General features: G+C 35.8%; 1 protein-coding gene across 5 annotated transcripts in view; it reads right to left on the bottom strand.

Moving 5' to 3' along the window:
* LOC124166217 (PDZ domain-containing protein 8) overlaps positions 1–19,119 on the bottom strand; it is a 66,062-nt gene that overhangs the window by 32,358 nt on the left and 14,585 nt on the right. For 4 of the 5 annotated variants that reach the window (XM_046543804.1, XM_046543803.1, XM_046543802.1 and 1 more), the window contains exons 9-17: positions 15,239–15,384; positions 13,860–14,066; positions 10,737–10,865; positions 9,420–9,621; positions 8,350–8,564; positions 4,895–5,159; positions 2,908–3,100; positions 1,859–2,216; positions 986–1,108 (exon numbers count right to left, since the gene is read on the bottom strand). In XM_046543804.1, the coding sequence (XP_046399760.1) occupies positions 986–1,108; positions 1,859–2,216; positions 2,908–3,100; positions 4,895–5,159; positions 8,350–8,564; positions 9,420–9,621; positions 10,737–10,865; positions 13,860–14,066; positions 15,239–15,384 (1,838 nt within the window). The remainder of the gene's footprint in view (positions 1–985; positions 1,109–1,858; positions 2,217–2,907; positions 3,101–4,894; positions 5,160–8,349; positions 8,565–9,419; positions 9,622–10,736; positions 10,866–13,859; positions 14,067–15,238; positions 15,385–19,119) is intronic. The other variant, XM_046543801.1, reaches the window with a different exon arrangement.

The raw sequence follows: 19,119 nt of genomic DNA on the forward strand, positions 1-19,119 counted from the left end.
TTCATAAAATGTAATTACAGTTGCAGATCAATAATCTGTACATCTAAATAATGAAATGATTTGAACAACGGAAGGTTTTCCAGAGTTTTCCAAATTTCCATTTTTTTTCAAATTGCATAGCTGATAGCGGCCTAGTGCTCACTCCTCCTGAATGCAGTCGTGCCTACAACATACTATCGACTGCTTTGCGAGCTCTTCTTCACGACACAGGTCGGGACAAGCGATGTTTAGTTGGTTGAGAAAAAAAACTTATTGGCGGCCAAGCCATGTCGATGATAACACTTCGATTGAGTTTTTGGGATGAGGTAATGGGGCGACAACGAGAGCCCGTAGTTTAAATTTTGCTGCAACCAGGCTGCAACTTTATTCTCGGATAAAAAGAAAACAAGCGTTTTTCAGCTGTTTGAAATTTAAAAAGTAGCAAAATGATCAAAAATCCTTATAATCGTGAAAAAAATTGAAAGAAAAAGTTAAAAACATTAAAATTCGCATAAAAATTGAGAAGGTGCCAAACTTTGCAAAATTTCAAATTCACGAAAATCAAGAAGCCCTATCAATCAGGAATGAGTCTGGTCCCAAGAATCCTGGTTTGTGGATCTTCTACTCTATCAGTGACTATATCCATGTGGTTGTACATCAAACAATGTCATAAGTTTCTATTACAGTAAAACCTCTACCTTATGAACTCCAGCTAAACGAAAAACTCCATTGAACAAACTAATGCTTTTGGTAATGCCAACTACCCATGTAAATGTATTTGTGAAATACCCCAATGAAAGAATTCCTCTTCTTCTAAAACTCCCAATTAACGAAATGAAATATTAGCCCGACCAAGTAATATTCACCTCTCAATAACTAATATTTCCAGTTAAATTTTTATTTTCACATAACCACTGTCAAGATGTAAATTGATATTTATGAGCTCTATTTATGTTTTAATGAAACCATATAAACATAATCCATTGGTAATGGATAGATAACTCACTAGCATTGATGACACCCTTTGACCTCCCCAAGGACATCGGCTCACAGATTTGCATTTTGCTACACACTTTTTGTGGCAAGCCATGGAACAGCGGCGACACCTATCAGCATCTTTCAGCCATATCTAAAAAAATGAATCATTACAAGAATACAACTGAAGCATCTTACATGAACTCAACATGCAAGCACAAAAGACTAGATATGAAGAACAATATCTTTTATGAATTTGGTAGAAAACAAACTTAAAAAATATATTAGAATTAATACAAGATCACAAAATGCTATATATTTAATAAATGGACTAGGGAAAACCCTGGCAAGGAATGAAAAATGTCCTTCCACTCACCATTTTCGAAAAAGTAACCACAACAACAAAAAAGTCATTTATTCACCAAACTTTGCACTTATGAGACAAAATGATAAAACTAGAGGTCTGCCATCATCCATAAAAACTTCAGAGTGACATTATCAAAATAAGACTTACATTTCACTGTTTCAAATGGTTAAGCAGTTATACAAGGTTTGAAGAAAAACTTCATATAGTTTCTTTGAAATCAAGTAACCTTTTAGAATGGATACCTATACTTAATTATGTGAACATGGGTACCTGCATGCAACGAAAGGAATTCAGAAAACATTTGATTTTTTCTAATGAAGTGTGTATAATAGAATGACATATAATAATCATAAAATAAGTTCATTGTTTTGTATCTTGTAAAAAACAAACTCAACCAAAAAAATCCCTTCTCACAGGTGGAGTTGATAATTATTGTCCAAACAACCATGAGATTATCAAATATTTCTTTAATATTAATATTTATAATACGTATTTATTGACTAATTGGGTATCTCAAATCATGGTAATTTTTCTTACCTTCTTTCCACAAAAATCACACAATGTAGCCCGATGAAATTGAGTTCGTACGAAATCATGTTCAAGACCATCTCCAGGAGACTCATCCATCAAAGGCTTATTATCTTTGGTCAATTTTTCTCCTGATTCATCGTCTTCAACATCTGCACCTGCATCTTTATTTAACTGCATACTTTCTGCCCCTGACACGTCCTTATCTTGTTTAGACCTCCAGCCACGTTTTGCAAATGACTTCACAGACTGCACTGATTGAGGACCACTCTGAGATTTGCTTTCAGTAGTCAGTGACACAGTAAGAAGAATGTCTCCAAAACAAAGGTTGGGATCGAAACCAGAATGAGATGTCCAGTCACTATACCTTCAATTAGAGCATTCAAATGATTAGGAATTTAAGAAGGGGTAGAATATAAAAAAAAATAAATCAGCATCAGGTATTAGGTACATGCAAACAAAATTACAGGCTATTAAAACAAAAATTTTAGTATTTCAGTCCAAAAAAGGACAATTATATGCAATGGTAGTAAAGTCACACCCGAATTGTTAAGTAAGCTTGGTGCAAGGTATATTGCATTCTCAGACACCGCTAGTGTCTTAGAAAATTTTCAGTCAATGACTGCAGTGGCAATGACACGTTTGGCAAAATGAAAATACATGAGAATCCAGTTTTTCAACAGCCAGATTTTAAGCTTCCCCACTTTTTGCAACATTCCCCATTTTGGCATTACAGCTCCATCAAGTATGACCCATTACCCCACACTTTTACAGCATTTGATAGAATTGCTCTTTCATGCTATAAAAAAAATGTAAGGTCCATAAAAGAATGCAAAAGAGGGTTATACCATCTTTGCATGTCCACATTGTGGATAATTGTACTAAAGACATCTGATAGTAATATGAAGGCTACTGTTGTTGATTACATCGTAATTTTCAGAATTTCAGTATCATTGTGTTACATTTTTCAGGGAACACATGAATGAGGAATTTGGTTAGAGGATTTTCTACAGCATTTTGGTCCAAAATCATGCATAGAAATACTAATAGGAACATACTTCACTCCAACAGGTGAAAATGGGTCTGGTGGTTGGAGGCTCCAGCATCGTAAATGCCGATCCAACTCTCCCATTTCTTCAATGTCATCAAGACCAAGAAGGCTTTGAATAGGGATACAAAGGTGAGCTAAAAGGACTTTGGCTTTATCACCATCCTCACAAACAATAAATGATGAATCAACCCCTTTGCCACCTGCATTATAATAATATAAAGGAAATATGTGTCATTAGTGACAGAGGTACACTGATGGTAAATAAGAAATTTATGTTGGGAACCAACGATAAAATTGAGCATTTAATGTTCTTAACATTCAATAACACAGTGAAAACTATAACAATACATAAAATAACAAAAATTTGTGTTTGTTACATACACTCCCATGAGAATCAAACAGATAAAAATTCATGTTGAACCATTAAGAAATACTTTGTACACTTCTACAGGAATTATTTTACATAACGACCATGGTTTTCTCAATCAACATTGCCAGGACATCTCTTCAATGAAACCATGATCATGAAATAAAATAATCCAGAGGAATTGTACAAAGTTTTTCTCGTAAGTTCAACATGAATTACAGATTCCTCAAAGTTACACCTGTTTGAGATAAAAAATTTACACCATCCTGTTTGAGATAAAAAATTTACTTGGCTTATACTCCTTGGTACTTTTCAAGACAGTCTTCGCACCCCTTCGTACTTTTCAAGATAGTAGTCTTGTTATATTGTTAATTTCAGCCCTAAACCACATTACAAAAAATAAACAAGACTGAAAAGCCAACACCGTATCATTTAGTATGTAATCATCATAAAGTTTAGAAATTCTGGGTCAAAGTATTGAAACTGCGCTAGACAGAAGAATTTAGGTAAGAACATTTGAGAGGAGAACCTATTCATGTCCACAAGTCATGTGCAAGGACCAAAATTTCAACCCATGGTGAGTTTTTCTATAACTCGTGAGTTTCAGGTGGAATATCATTTACAATTTTATATGCTACATTATTGGCAAAAATTACATCAATTAATTTGATTTAATTCCTTCTTATGATTTGATTTAACTTCATGATTATCATCAATGTAACATATAAAACTAACTTATGGCTTAACTCAAATTCAGTCATCAGTTAGTTTTATCTTTACGTCAAATAAAAGGTAATTTATTCAGAGAAAAGTAGCAGCTGAATAATAATATTAAAAATTATCACCAGTCATATATATTCACAGACATATAAATATCTTATAACACATTTACGTGGAGTTCTTTAACAACCCCTGCCTTCATTCATTAACTTGCGTTTAGAAAACGTGGTTTGACTCAAGGTTTCTTCTTCAACTCGACTTCACGTTCAAGTTGCTTGCACAGCTCACAGTCACATAGGAATTTGATACAGAAAAAATTCTCAAGGACAAGATCTTCAGCAGATTATGGCATGAGAGAAATAGGAATGTCAGGGAAGTGAAAGGGAAAATATTCATAAAACACCATAAGGAGTTAAGACAAGAGAAAAAGCAGAATATTTAACTCCCAGAATCAATCACTCGTGATTCATTTAAACACATTGGGCACAGAAACACAATAGCAGCATAAATCAAAATATAAAAATAAAAACACTATGTATCACGAACACAATATAATATCGCATAGCACACAATTTGCTGATACTGAAATGCATGACAAAATTATTACCACGTTAAAGTTGATATTAGATTAATGGTATTGAAAATTCACTGAGCATAAGGAAAACATTTTCTAGAGCACATAATATAAGTTCACATAAGTGCAAAAATATAATTGGCACTTCTGTGAACAGCAGCACTGGAACACTCACAGCACACTTTGGAACATGGCAGTTACAATTGAAGTTTTTCAAGTTTTTGAAGGAGATTGAAATTGGGGAGTTTCAACCTTATGCTTGAGACATTCACGGTTTACTTGAGACCATTGAGAACTATTGAGAAAAATGCAACCATTGAGACTAATACCTACCGGCAGATAAAGAGGATGATGAAGATGAAGATGACATTGAAGAGCTGGAAGGAGGATCACTAGACCGACGTCTCTGACGAAGAATTCCACCGCCAGATGTCACAACATTTCCACTAGGTTTAACGATTTCTGAACCATCATTAGGAGTTCCAGCATCTTCTGTCTTCTTCTCTCCAGAAGCTGGAGGCAAACCCCAAACATTTATGTTCAGAAACCTATGGCGATCGTGAACTTGGAATGTAAACGCTTCACCCACTGGTATCACCTGAAAATATAAAAAAATTAACATAAAAAGTACAAACAAAATTTAGGTATGAAATATATCCTTTCAAATAGCACAAGAGTGGGTGGAAGATGAATAAGGGGAACCACACATATCCCAAAACTGTTTTCAGATAATTATGAAGACTAATGCCTTGAATTAATTCACATATGGAAAATTTTTGCCTTCAAATTACTCAGTTCTAAGACTTATCAGGACATGGCAATTTTCACAGATTTTGTTACTCCTCAGAGGACAAAAGCTCTTAAAAACACACAGAATCAATTGAGGTAGTAGCACTTCATTAAAGTTCCTTATACGATTTAATTAGTATAAAACATTTTTTTCCATTATTGGTATTTTACAAATGGTATCACAAAATATATGAATACAGTGGAACTTGGTTAGTACGTTCCTCCTTAGTATGGCGATTTCTCTCAGTCCCTGTACCATCCTAACAAAATACAGGTAAAAGTATTTGGTTAGTACGTTAGAAAAAGTTGTGCTTTCCTGGTTAGTACGATCAATTGCTTGCCGTGGCACAACCCGCAATTCGTTGTAAACCTCCAAATTCATGCTTTAATTTTTTTATTATTATCAGCCAATAAGATTTTTACATTCATTCCACATCTCTCTTTCTACGATTGTGATTTATCCAAATGCATTTCTCAATTCTTGTGACGTGATGAATAATAAAATGCGGCCATTTTTTGGGAATGTTTGGGACTATGCAAAATTGCAGCCAATGAGAAGCCCCAATTTTCCACACCCCGAGCTCCTCACCTTCTGTTGCCTTTGGAGTACCCGGAGTACCACACCCTGCACAAATTTCGCTAGTGGGCAGTTTTTGCTAATGCACGAGTAATCATAGCGAGGGCAGTTAATTGAAATATCAGATCACACAATAGAAGAAGCAGAAATTACTCCTTTTCCCCTAGAAGAGTGGCGTCAGATTGCTGAAGAGGTGAATTTCAAAGAGTATTGTGAGTGTGATGATGATCTCACTGCTTGCCAAACCATGTCAATCAATGAAATTCACGAACAGGAGTCGAAAGAAAATGAAGATGATGCTGAGGAAGGAAATGAGTCTTATCCAATACTCACTTTATCTAAAGCAGTCAAGGCTATAAAGTACGTGCGTCATTACTTGACTCCTGTTGCGGGAGCAGACAATGCTCAGGATCTCCTCGTAAAGCTTAGCATAAAAATACTTGATCTTGGTACAAGAAATAGAAAGCAGACGACATTAGACATATTTTTTAAGTAAATTTCAACTGTATAATATAAAAATCTTCTTGTAATGATGTTGTAATCTAATAATCTTGTGTGTTATTAATCGATATCGATCAATATAACAATCGATTTGGTTACATTCCAGAAGCGAATGTGTACTAGTGATGGGCAGATTCGATCGTTTTAGTGATTCAATCATTTTGACTTGAGTGACATGAATGATTTAATCAATTGATTTAATCATTATGATCGAAAAGACTCAAATGAATCAAGATCGAAAAGATTCAAAGGAATCAAGATCGAAAAGACTTGAAGGAATAAAGATTGAAAGACTCAATCAGTGGATGTAATAAATCACTTTGAATAATAAAATAAATACTGCCGCATCTGCGAAGAGCATTGGTAACGCTGATTGCTATCCATATTATCATTTCATATACTATTTTGATTGTGATTTCCAAAAAACAGATAGTCAGCATACTCTGATATTTATATAATTTTACACCAAGGAAAATAATGCAGAGGTAAATTTATAAAATATAGTCAGCGCATATTGACGTTATCATCTCAGTCAATGCTTCATTGCTTCTCCGGAGAAATTGTGGCAGAAAGTTTACGATGAATCACAGTTGATTTTTTGAGGATTTCTGACAGGCATTTATGTATAGTAATCAAAAGAACCTAGGCCGTACCCTAATGAAAATGCCATATTCCTTAGTAATTTGACAATGGGAAATCAAAGATTTTCCTACAGGGAATTTTTTTCCGACTGCCAAATTCGTAAAATTACAGGCCATTTTCAATAGGGCATCTATCGCAATTCTGAAAGGAGGGGACAGCAGGAGAATATTGTTAAGAAGAAGAAGTTGCGACTGTTAACTTTTTATTGTGCAGTTTATAAAATTACCCTGTTGCAAACAAGTCATCTTAAATTTTTCTTTTATGTGTAGTGTTGTTATTAATACTAATAGCTGCTGGAAAACATATAAGCAAAATATTACACAAGTATTCAGTTCTTTATAACATACTATTTAATTTTCTCACAACTATTTCTGCCCTGACGAAAAGGTATCAAGCATCAATAGTTCCAAATTTTGAAATAAAACGGAAACCAGGATGATTGATATGAAACCGGGAGTCTGAGAGATTGATGATCGACTTGTTAAACGAAATGAATCATGAGTAATTTGATTCACCTAGTGATTCAATCTTTTTTATCAAATTGTTCATGATCTACCCATCACTTATGTTTACGGCTGCTGCCGTAATTTAAGGTCAATGTATTTTGGCCCAATTTTTATGATGTTTATAAACAACCAATTGACATACTCATGGTTGTCGTTTTATTCTTCGAATACGCTGTGAGAAAGAAGAAATGCCACTAAGCTTTACTTATCCTCTTTCTATAAATATATTTATGGATAAATCACGGGAGATCGACACCGTTTTCATGTAATTGTCATAGGGAATTCTATGAAACATTGTGGTTTTTATTCACATGGTATTGTTTTTAATGTAGTGCTCATTTTCTTGATTTTTAATGTGGAAAGAGTTCAGGAAGGCGATCCTACGAGAACTACCGATAGTAATTGTAACTATGACGACTTTTCCACATATTTCAATTACCCAACTGCTATTATTTACTTTCCTCATTAACACATTTTCCTGGTTAGTACGTTCATTTTTTGTGGTCCCTTCAGAAACGTACTAAACAAGTACTAATCATGAATACACCAAACTTGACAACCAAAGTTTCGTGCTTTAATGCCAAAAATATTTTCCCTAACTCATAAATTAATATTACCATTAAATGGAAATGCATCATAAGAACTAGATCAAATGCATAATTCTAAAGACCTCTATTATGTATTAACATAGCTTTTTCAATCCAAATAATGGGTACATCACCATAAAATCAACAATTATTTCCCAGGTTCCTACAGAAGACCCTTCCTCTTACCTCATCAGGATTGAGTTCTCTAGTTGATTTCATTTGGAGTATTGAGCCTCTGGATTTCCTATCTTCTGATGGCAACCTGCTTCCACTAACATCAGTTTCCTCATCAAGTTTGGTCCCCCTTGACTTCGGTAAACTAGAACTACGATTCCTCCTCATACCAACGGATGGTTCTTCAAGTGTCGTTGAAGCTCTTTTTCCCATTGAAGGAGCACCTTCTTAATGTTACATCACAAAATGAAAAAGAAGAAATATAATATAAATTTAAATGCTGGGGAATGCTCTAAAATTATTTTTTAATCATAAATAAATTTTTATTAATGTTTCATGAAATTTTTGCAATTATATATGTAATAACTGTCATCTGGACAGAATATGGATTAGGAGAGATTTTGTAAGAAATGCATTTTTTGTGTACAAGCATAATTTTCCACTGTGCATTTTCATTTAATTTTAAAATTAAACTAAATTAAATTTAAACATTAAAATTTCAATGGGCATTCTATTTATTCAAGAGAATCCTGTAATTAACTTTGTTACATTAACAGAACCAATTATCTTGGCATAAAGGGATATTTGAAGTTAATATGTATGTTTAGCTGATTACATTGAAGTCAAACATTATAATTTCAGTAAATTTTAATTATTTGGATGACTGTGGTTACAATCTATTCAGATATTTGTCAGCTACTTAATGCAGATAAAAAATGTATCCATAGTTAAAAAACTAAATATAAAGAAGTTTTTCCCCTCATCATTATTTTTACAATAACCACTCAAGATAAGTTTGAGATGAAAGATTGAAAGAATTTTAGGTATTTCAAACAATACAAGAGAATTTGGTTTGTATTTCAGGAAATTTATAATTCATTACCCACCTTATTTTTACTTTAATTTAAACAAAACACTGTGGACAAAACAATAAAAAAGTAATGCTTACATAATGTCAAAATATTCATGAATGTCAAGGAATTTTCAGTCAGGATTCAAGTGAAATTTTATTCTTTGTATTTCATGCACAACTACGATAGTAAAATTTTTCTACATACCCTTCAATCTTCATGTAAACATACCTGGAATTATTGAAGACACATTACCACTTCCATCACTATCAGAGCAAAGTTGAGACATGATCACAGTGGGGCCAATGGTCGAGGAAATAGCACTATCAACCTTGCCACGTTTGGGTGCAGGAGATGACGGCAGAGAAGTTGACATTGGCATTGTAGAGGTTAGTGGTACTGATGATAACAAGTCAGGATCTCGATCTACAGGCTACACCAAAGAAGACACCTCACATAAGCACGATATGTTTAACCAAATAAATTATTTACCAGATATAAAACATACAGGAAATGATTTTCTACCTAGGTATCAATCATGAAAATAATAAAATTGGAGAAATTTTTCCTACAACTCTTCAAGGGCATGGCCAACCTTCTGGCAGTAATTTAAAAACAGATGGCTACCGGAATCTAGGAGTTCAGCTCAACCATTTAAATTGCTACAACAGAATAAATTATAACAATGATCGATGAAAATGGTAGGATCCAATATTTTAAAGCAATGAAACTACAAAAATAAAATAGTTTCACTGAAAATCTTACAGATGAATGGTTAACGTGAACTTATCTTTTTTAAAAACTTCACTTTAAAAACAAAATAACCACTCAATTTTTCTGCACCACCGAGTGTATGGATGCAAATATTAGCTTTTTGCACATATGTTCAAAAATATATAGAATCTATACACATAAATTAGAGTGCCACTTACATAAGTACGAATCTACATAATTCTGCACACCTAAATTTCACTTGTATGTAGTCGAATTGCATACAGTAAGAACTTGACATACGATGACGACATGCTCCGAGACCTTGTTTGTAAGCTGAATTTGTTCGTAAGTTGAAAAATCTACGCAAGGCAATTAAAAGTGTAGTTATCCTGCTTAATGCAACACTGCATTACAATTTTGCCTTAACTCTCGATAAGGACTAACAGATCTTGCTGTGCGGCTGGAGCTGAAAAAAATGTCGCTCCCTGCGATGAGGAAAAACATTTGAAATGCTGAAAACTTCCTAACTTCACAACGATTTAACTGATACATCATTTAGACTGTGTCCAGAAAGCGAGTTTCTCTACGCCACAACACGTTGCATCGCCCAACCTCAAAATTTGATATTTCAGGCATGCTTCAATTTTTTTTAACGTTCGTGCCTCTTAAAGTTTGTAAGTCGAATGCTCATATGTAGAGGTATAACTGTATAAGAAAGATCAAATTTCATATCATAAAAGAAAGGAAGCTACTTCATGTTACAATATGCATTTTAAACCACTATGATACTCCATATTGCAGTCAGATTTTATTTAAAAAAACAAGAAAACATACCTTTTCATTTTCACATTTGCTCAGAGATGATGCAGAAGTTGAACTACCCAAATTTGGGATGCCTGATCTTGACTTCCGCTCCACCCTCATTGTAAATGACTCACCAGCATTTTTTATGATACGAGCTGCCTATAATACGAAAGAAAAAAATAAGTGCATATTAATCAATGACATTTTAATGGAGAGATACAATGAGAGACCTTAGAAATGAATCCAATAGACTCATAATTTGGAAATGAGATTTAAATTGTGCATCACAAGAAACAGAAACTTCTCGGAGACCAAAATTATGATTTCTGAACTTAAACTCAAAACAAATCTTCTCAAAATACTACACCTAGTTAATGAAATCCTTTAATTGTTGTGGTATTTTTAAGTACACCCCCCTCAGAAATTTATGCTTGGAAATTAGCCCTCCTTGGACAATTTATCCTCTGTGGAAATCTTACCCTTCGGACTTAGCCATATGGCTTCAATGCAAAGGAGATACACATTAAGAACATATGAACTTTTAAGGACATTGGCACAAAGTATGGCTCAAAAAACTCCGACACAGAATGCCAGGGACTCTGACGGTAGAACTCTAACTTAGAACCTGTCTCCAACCCTGCCTACCAGCCCTACCACTCTTAAATAGCAGCCCTGAGAATGAATGCATTGTTTTTTGGGAGATCAGAGAAGTTATATACAGAACCATATTCTGCAATTAGCGATGAGAATTAGTCCACAGTTCTCCAAACTAACCTCTCTCTCAAGAACTGCATCCCACCATTTCCCTCCCCTCTGCGGCTACCAATCTCCTACCTGAATGACTCCCTCATTCCACCTAGGACATTATGAGCAGACAAAAGTATGAAGGGGAGTGACTCAAGGAGCTGATTCTCCACGAGAAGTGTTTTCTCTGAGAAGTATCTTAAAGAAATCAGCTGACTAGAGTTAACCAATCATCACCAGAAAAGCCTCCCCCCCGAGCCACCTCATCCCACTGTCTTGAGCCCTAAAGGAACAGCACCTCGGGTGACAAAAGGCCTGAGACAAAACACCCGGGACAAAATCCCCACAGCGACAAACACCTATGACAAATCCCTGAGGCAACAAAACCAACAATCAAAATAATCATAATATACAAGATATAAACAGTGATTGAGAGGATATTTCGTGATACAATGCCGCTAATGTTTATCGATAATCAAAAGGGCAAAAAGTTACTTGTTTTAGAGAATAATACATACATAGTTTACAAGAAAAATTTAGTGAAAAAGTGATATGGAGGTGCACACGATACAAGGATATAAATTTTGTTGCCAGACCATATGTCTTCAGAGGGTTTTGTCCTTGGGCCTTATGTCCACAGGGGGTTTTGTCACCGGGGGTTCTGCACCGGGCCTTTTGTCAATAACCCCAGCACCTCTCCTAATTTCCCCTCTCCTCCTGACTCATGGAGAACCAACTTCCCCTCCCTTGACATACCTAATCTCAACAAATCTAAGTCTCCCACTCGCTTTACAACCAGCATGGTGTTCAGACACAACCTTCGCACACCCGCTAATTATATTGTGTAAACTGTGAGGTTGATCTTTTCTGAATATTAGTTTGTACTACTTGTTTTGAAAAATTCATTTTTAAGCTTTTTGAAATGTATTGATCAGTTTATTGTTCTATTGTTGTTTGGTTTTGTTTGTCTTTGTTGAGTTTTTATGTCTCTCCAACATATGGTAAGAGTTCTACATATCATATTTTGGAGAGGCAAATGTTAGAAACCAGTCGGAAAATGTTTTACCACATTGTTTAACCTGATTTCTGAAGTCCTGATTTTTACTAGAATGACCATTTTTCGTGTGGCATTTCAGCATACATAAGTATGTACTGCGGCCCATTAAAATATTATTATGTATGTAGTGTAAACTTGTTGTCACCAACTCACTTATGCATAAATAAGAGCCAGAAAAATATCTTCCATTCCTACTGGCCCTAAAAAGTGAGTGGGGAGGTATTTTTTAAGTGAATCACAAGCTTTCTGGGTGACTCATGCATACAAATGCAACACAAAAAGGGAACTATCCTATAAAAAACACTGATTAATAAAACAAAGAAAATCCCTTTACATTCCCCTAATAAAGCGAATTACATTGTCTCAGGAGCATATGAAGAGTCCTTTATTTCTTCTTCCTCACTATGCTGAATATTTTGGCATGTAAACCCTTTTATTTAACCTTTTCAAGATGGCGGAGTTTTCGTCTTAGCATGACTGCTGTACTGAGCCCCAAGAGACTCTTCTTTCTCGTGGTACGGAGCTTTTGGGAGGGCATTCGTTAAGAAGGGTCTCGCTGAACCTTTTTCGACCCCTCCACTCAGGGACTTCGCATTATCTCTGACTCTGAGAGTAGTTGTGCTCCCTCCTTTCCGTGTTTACGACCATACCTGCAGCATTGATTCGCGGTCAACTTATGTATTGCTTATATGTATTTAGCAAATGGATAATTGTTGCTTTCATGTGAATTGGAGACGTTGAATTGAATTCCTCATTTTCATCTGAGCATTGTCAAATTTTAAACAAAGTTCTACGGCCATTATAAACGCATTTAATGCAGCAACAATTTCCATGTTGATGTTTATACATAACTCGAGATACAAGTTAATATTTATCGTAGAATTTCGTTTAAATTGGAAACGCTGCTCAAAAGACAAATAATTCAATCCTTAGTTTATTTTTCTTGAGAAATGAACAAATATTTATTTCGAAACCTGACTGGTTAACAATTGAATGACCCCGCTAAGAGGGGTTATAAAGGACGAGGGGTCCGGGTACCTGCTTCCGGATTCCGAGGGTAAATCCTAAACCCCGCAGGGTTGGGTCCCGAAACAAAGACGTCGTAAACCCACGACCGTCCTAAAAGGGGGAGAGATAGAAAACGTATGTATACAGCTTTCGTTCTCCTGGCTATCAAAATCTCACACATAAATATACGGCCGTCGTCTCCCAGGTTAGGAAACGTCCACACATATATACACGTGTATCGTAGGGAAAAGGTTAAAAATTTTACCATTCTATTGCCATCACAATGTACACATTCAGTGCATTCATCCACATTCACACACACAGCCAGCCATGCTTCCACTGACCTGTGACAGGGATGTTATCTTTTTCCCATCAATTGAAATAAGGGCATCACCAGGATGAACACCAGCCAATGCACACGGGGATCCTGGTGTAACAGAATCTATCACCACAACAGCTAATGATCGACGCAGATCAGATCCTGTGGAGCTACTTGTACGTTTTTCAGGATGAATTGGACGAAATACTAATCCCAAAGGCTGCTGAGAGACCTGCTCATATAAAAAACCCACATGTAATACAACTGAATCCTTGAAATATGAAACAAGAATAGTACACCACTCACATAGAGAAATGGGCATGTACCACCCAAACAACTACAGTATTACAGATGTGGCCAATACATTTACGGATAAATATGTAATTACCAAATGTGAATACACATCATTCAATTCATCAGGTAGATAAGGAGTATTACAACCTTCCACTCCTTGAATCCCTCAACAATTGAAAAAAGACTGAAAATGTGAAATCTCAAAACTTTGTCGCTATAATTTCATTTTTCAAGCATTCCATTAGGTAAATACTAGCTCTGAAAGACAATTATACATTGGTATATGTATGTTATTACGCATTGCAACACAGATTGCCCGGTTCTGAGAATAGGCATTTAATTGTAACCCAGCTGGTCGCAATTTATTGACACATATAAGGTTTATTCAATGCTTCTCTGAAGAAATTTTGAATCAGGACGCAATCAGGAGGAGGGAGGATGATGGGAAGAAAAAATGATGGAGGCAATGCTATAAGGAGCCCGCCAATGCCTCCATGGATAGGGAAAGGAGCAGAAAGGTAAGGTTTGAGAATTCCGATGCCATCATTATGGCAAAGAAATGGGAGAACAACCTATGAGAAGAATAATCCAAAACTTTTTCTTTAGTTACAAAGCTTTTTAGTGCAAACTTCCCCATTTTTTGTTCCGCTAACTTTGTAATAATTAGTATCTACATATCTAGCTTTTCTGATAGATCTGGTGCTTAGGCCACAAACCAACATCAAACTTCTACCTCTTCCAGTTTTTCCCCGAGGCCTCAATAATTTTCCCTCAGATTTCCCCCATGAGTTTTTGATCCCTGACAATTCCCTTCTTTCAACCAAGTAACCTGCCTAGTAAAATAAGATTTTTTTCAGCAAAACAGCCATACTGACGCCACGACTTGAGGGTATGATACCAAAACCATAAATTATGGCTGATAGAATCCTCAAATTTAAATTTTAGTCATTCTTATCCAGACTTGGATATCATTACTTTTATTAACTGATAACCTCAGTGAACAAAAATTAATTTCACAAATTATGTTACCAACTCTTTCAACACGGTTCTTCTACACCAAACCCTGTAAAATTCAACTTATAATAGCATTAGTGAAATATCACTCATTACCTTGATTTGGGATGGCTGATGAGACTGTGATATGGAAGGCTTAAGAGAAACAGAAGAACCCAGTCCTTCAATACGATTAACTTTAATATCAATGGTTGCAGTGGTTGCAGATCCAGTCTGAGAGAGATGTATCCATGCAGCACAGTCTGCAAGAGTAAGGAGTTAAAATAGTAAAAATTTCATAGCCTCAAAGAAAATAAATGGATACTCAAATGTTACAAATACCAGATGCATGAGATCCTATAAATATCTCTCTTTAGCTATACAAACTGTAATAAATGTTTAAAATTGCAAAAATTAAATGTGTGATACATTATGGGCTCAGCTTTTGTCATGCAAACTTTAACAGTCTTAATGGTTACCACATTAACACTGGCCTACTTGAAAGTTGAGATATTTATTAATACATATTTCTCCGATTATAGTCTCCCCTCTGAATATAGTCCCTCCCTTAATTCTGAGGCTTCAGTTTTGAGAAAAATTTCTCCTGTGCACCGATGCTACATGTGCTATTGTGTGAAGCATAATTTTTTGCTTCATAATTGCATTTCTCTTTACCTGCAGAAGCGGTTTACACCCATAACAAAAATTCTTGCTGTTGTATCAGCCGACATTAGGATCCACAGTTATTCTCATATACTTTATTGCTAAGTCAGAAACTGCTACATGCACTGTCCATTAGGCCGGCCCTTATTTTTCAGAATTGCAAAAAGTTATGTTTTCCTGGTCTCAAAATGATCCAAATGGTGTTCATATTCACGTGTTAAAATTTGGTTACTTTAAAATAACGGCAACCCGTGCCCCAAGGGCCCGAAGTACTAAGTACCCTTAATTGAGTTTTTTGGGGCCGAAAAAGCACAATTTCTATGTAAAACGTAAAAGTAAAGCCCTTTAGAACCGATTTTCTGTTTGTTTTAACCTATCTCTAAGCGTTTAGGAGATATCGCCCGTCGTAATGCAATCTCCCCCCTAGGGCGCCACCCCGCACCGCGGCACCGCTGAGGTATGTCCCGCACCACTTACTAGAGACTTCCCCTCAACCCCCTCCCCTCCCTCGGCAAAGACTTTGCTCCTGATGACAAGATTTACATGCTAGTGGTACAGTATTGAATAGGTTGTTCCTCTTGTATCATGATTAATGTTGTTAAAGCCTATAATGTCAATTTTAACCCTTCAACGCCGTCCTATGTATTGGGTACCGATCCCTTAAACCTTGATTTTTCGCCGCCAAACGGCCGCGAACCATTCCAGCAGGCTTTGTTCCAAAGTGATTTTTATGTACAATATATTATAAGCATGTGATAGAAATGTGTCTATGAATAAAAAAGGAATGAAGGGATTGAGCAGGGCTTCCAGGGCTCCAACAGTAGATAGAAATATTCAAGGAGAAGAAAGGAGGTAGTAAGTTCACGGATGTAGATCACTGTGGATAGATAGAGATAGTTCTTGTGTATAGTGTGCAAAGGATAGGAAGAGCTAAGTTTTTTAGGATGTAAGGAGAAAAGTGGTGAAATAAATACTTTATCATGAACGTGACGTTCATTTTAAGAATAGACCAACAAGGAAAGGCATGTAATCAAGACTAAATCCAGGCATTGAACTGGTTGGAACAGAAAGTGAAGAAATACTCGGCTCAAATTTACCGACAGTGAGAGAAGTACTATGTGTTTTCTCTATCTCCTAATGGGTTCGAAATTTGTAAGACTTAGTGCGAGAAAAACCGTGAGAAATGCGTCTCATCCATAGTATAAAACTAGAATTCCTGTTTTTACGGAAAATAAGGCGATTGAAAAGTTAGAAAAATGACGCAAAGAATGGATGAACGTGCAACGGCATAAAGAGAACGCGAACTACGGTGGATATGAAGAGAAGAGAATCTTTCGTAACAAAACTTGATGATTTGCTTGACATTACAAGGAGCGGTACCATTGAATTTTTGACGCGCGAGGAGGAAAGTGCAGTTAATCTCTCGGATAAATGTGCTTGGGCTGAAGAAATAAAGTTCTTACACAAATAAAGAGGAGAACGAAATGCAGTTATTGGTGGAATAGATTTCAATATATTCAAGAAGAAATGAAAAGATGTGGTTCTCCGCTCCTTTTGTTGCATTAGCTCCCATCAGTGACCCGTAGTTCCTACAAAGACTTGTTAATTACGAAAGTGTTAACCTAGACATAGCGAAAGCAGCACAAAAGAGGTTTTCAAACTACTTGTGGTACATGAGTGAGGAGTTGGTAGGCCTGTCCTTCTTTGACGGATCCATTTCCAGGTGTGAAAAAAAACGTGATACGCCGTATGTGGTCTTGTGTAGGAAAATATGATCCACCGAAGAAGGCATTATATAAACGTAAAGACATGACTAAGGTATCTATACCAAATTTTGTCACCACTAATTCGAGAAAGCTATTTAATGTATTGTAAATATGCATTGCATTCTTTGATGTCAACATACGAGAATGGGATGAACATACAAGAACAATTTGCAAATTATTCGGGGTCATCAAGTGGGAAATGATTGTGCAGCGAGAGGAGTGAAACTAATTCAAGATTTTTGGGCAGTCACGTTGAAGGAAGAGAGCTTTCAAAATTTATTACTAAGAGTGACTTTTCATCGCAATACAATCCTTACGTGCGGAAAGGCACTTTCATTGCCAAATGTAGGATGTCAGTGAAAAATTAGAAATACAATGAAAATCTATTTTACTTTGGTTAATGTACCGAAATTCATGGACAGAGTGAAAATAAATTGATCTCTTGGATTGGAAGTATTGTTATGGCAATTAAATTCTTTCTAAGGTAAGCACATTTCTTCAGAGGCTAGATCTTGACATCAGGAGCAAAGTCTTTGCCGAGGGAGGGGAGGGGGTTGAGGGGAAGTCTCTAGTAAGTGGTGCGGGACATACCTCAGCGGTGCCGCGGTGCGGGGTGGCGCCCTAGGGGGGAGATTGCATTGCGACGGGCGATATCTCCTAAACGCTTAGAGATAGGTTAAAACAAACAGAAAATCGGCCCTAAAGGGCTTTACTTTTACGTTTTACATAGAAATTGTGCTTTTTTGGCCCCAAAAAACTCAATTGAGGGTCCTCAGTACTTAGGGCCCTTGGGGCACGGGTTGCCGTTATTTTAAAGTAACCAAATTTTAACACGTGAATATGAACACCATTTGGATCATTTTGAGACCAGGAAAACATAACTTTTTGCAAATCTGAAAAATAAGGGCCGGCCTACTGTCCATGCAATGCAGACAAGACTAAATTGAATTTTTGATATTCTGCAAAATATTTACACTAGAGATGGGTCGAATAGCAGATTTCTCGAACTCAAATATCGAATTCGAATAGTAAATCATCGCTTGAATACTCGAATATCTCAATTTTCGAATACCTTGAATACTAGATTTGCACAAAGCATATTAAATATCATTCATATACTTCAATTGATGAATATATAAATAAATAGATATATACCAAATACATTTTTAAAATAACTCTCCATTTCAAATTTAATGAAATCATTTGCATCAATAACATCATTAGAAACCGTCATTAAAAATAACATCATTAAAACAAAGAATCATTAAAAACTAGAGATGGGTCGAATAGCAGATTTCTCGAACTCAAATTTTAAATCATTGCTCGAATATTCGAATACCTCAAATTTCGAGTACTAGAATTGTGCAAAGCATATTAAACGTAAGTTTCTTCTTGTATTTCACTTGATGAATATATAAATAAAAAGGTATGCAGTGGTACCTCGATCTATCGTTTTTCAAGGGGATAGACGAGAAAACCGATGAATGCAGGAATGAATGCAGGTTTGACTAGGTTGCCTATGCAGCAGGAAACCCAAGATTTTGGCGAGTAATTGTGATTTCCTTTAAA

This window comes from Ischnura elegans, chromosome 1, assembly GCF_921293095.1.
Source record: "Ischnura elegans chromosome 1, ioIscEleg1.1, whole genome shotgun sequence".
NCBI lineage: Eukaryota > Metazoa > Arthropoda > Insecta > Odonata > Coenagrionidae > Ischnura > Ischnura elegans.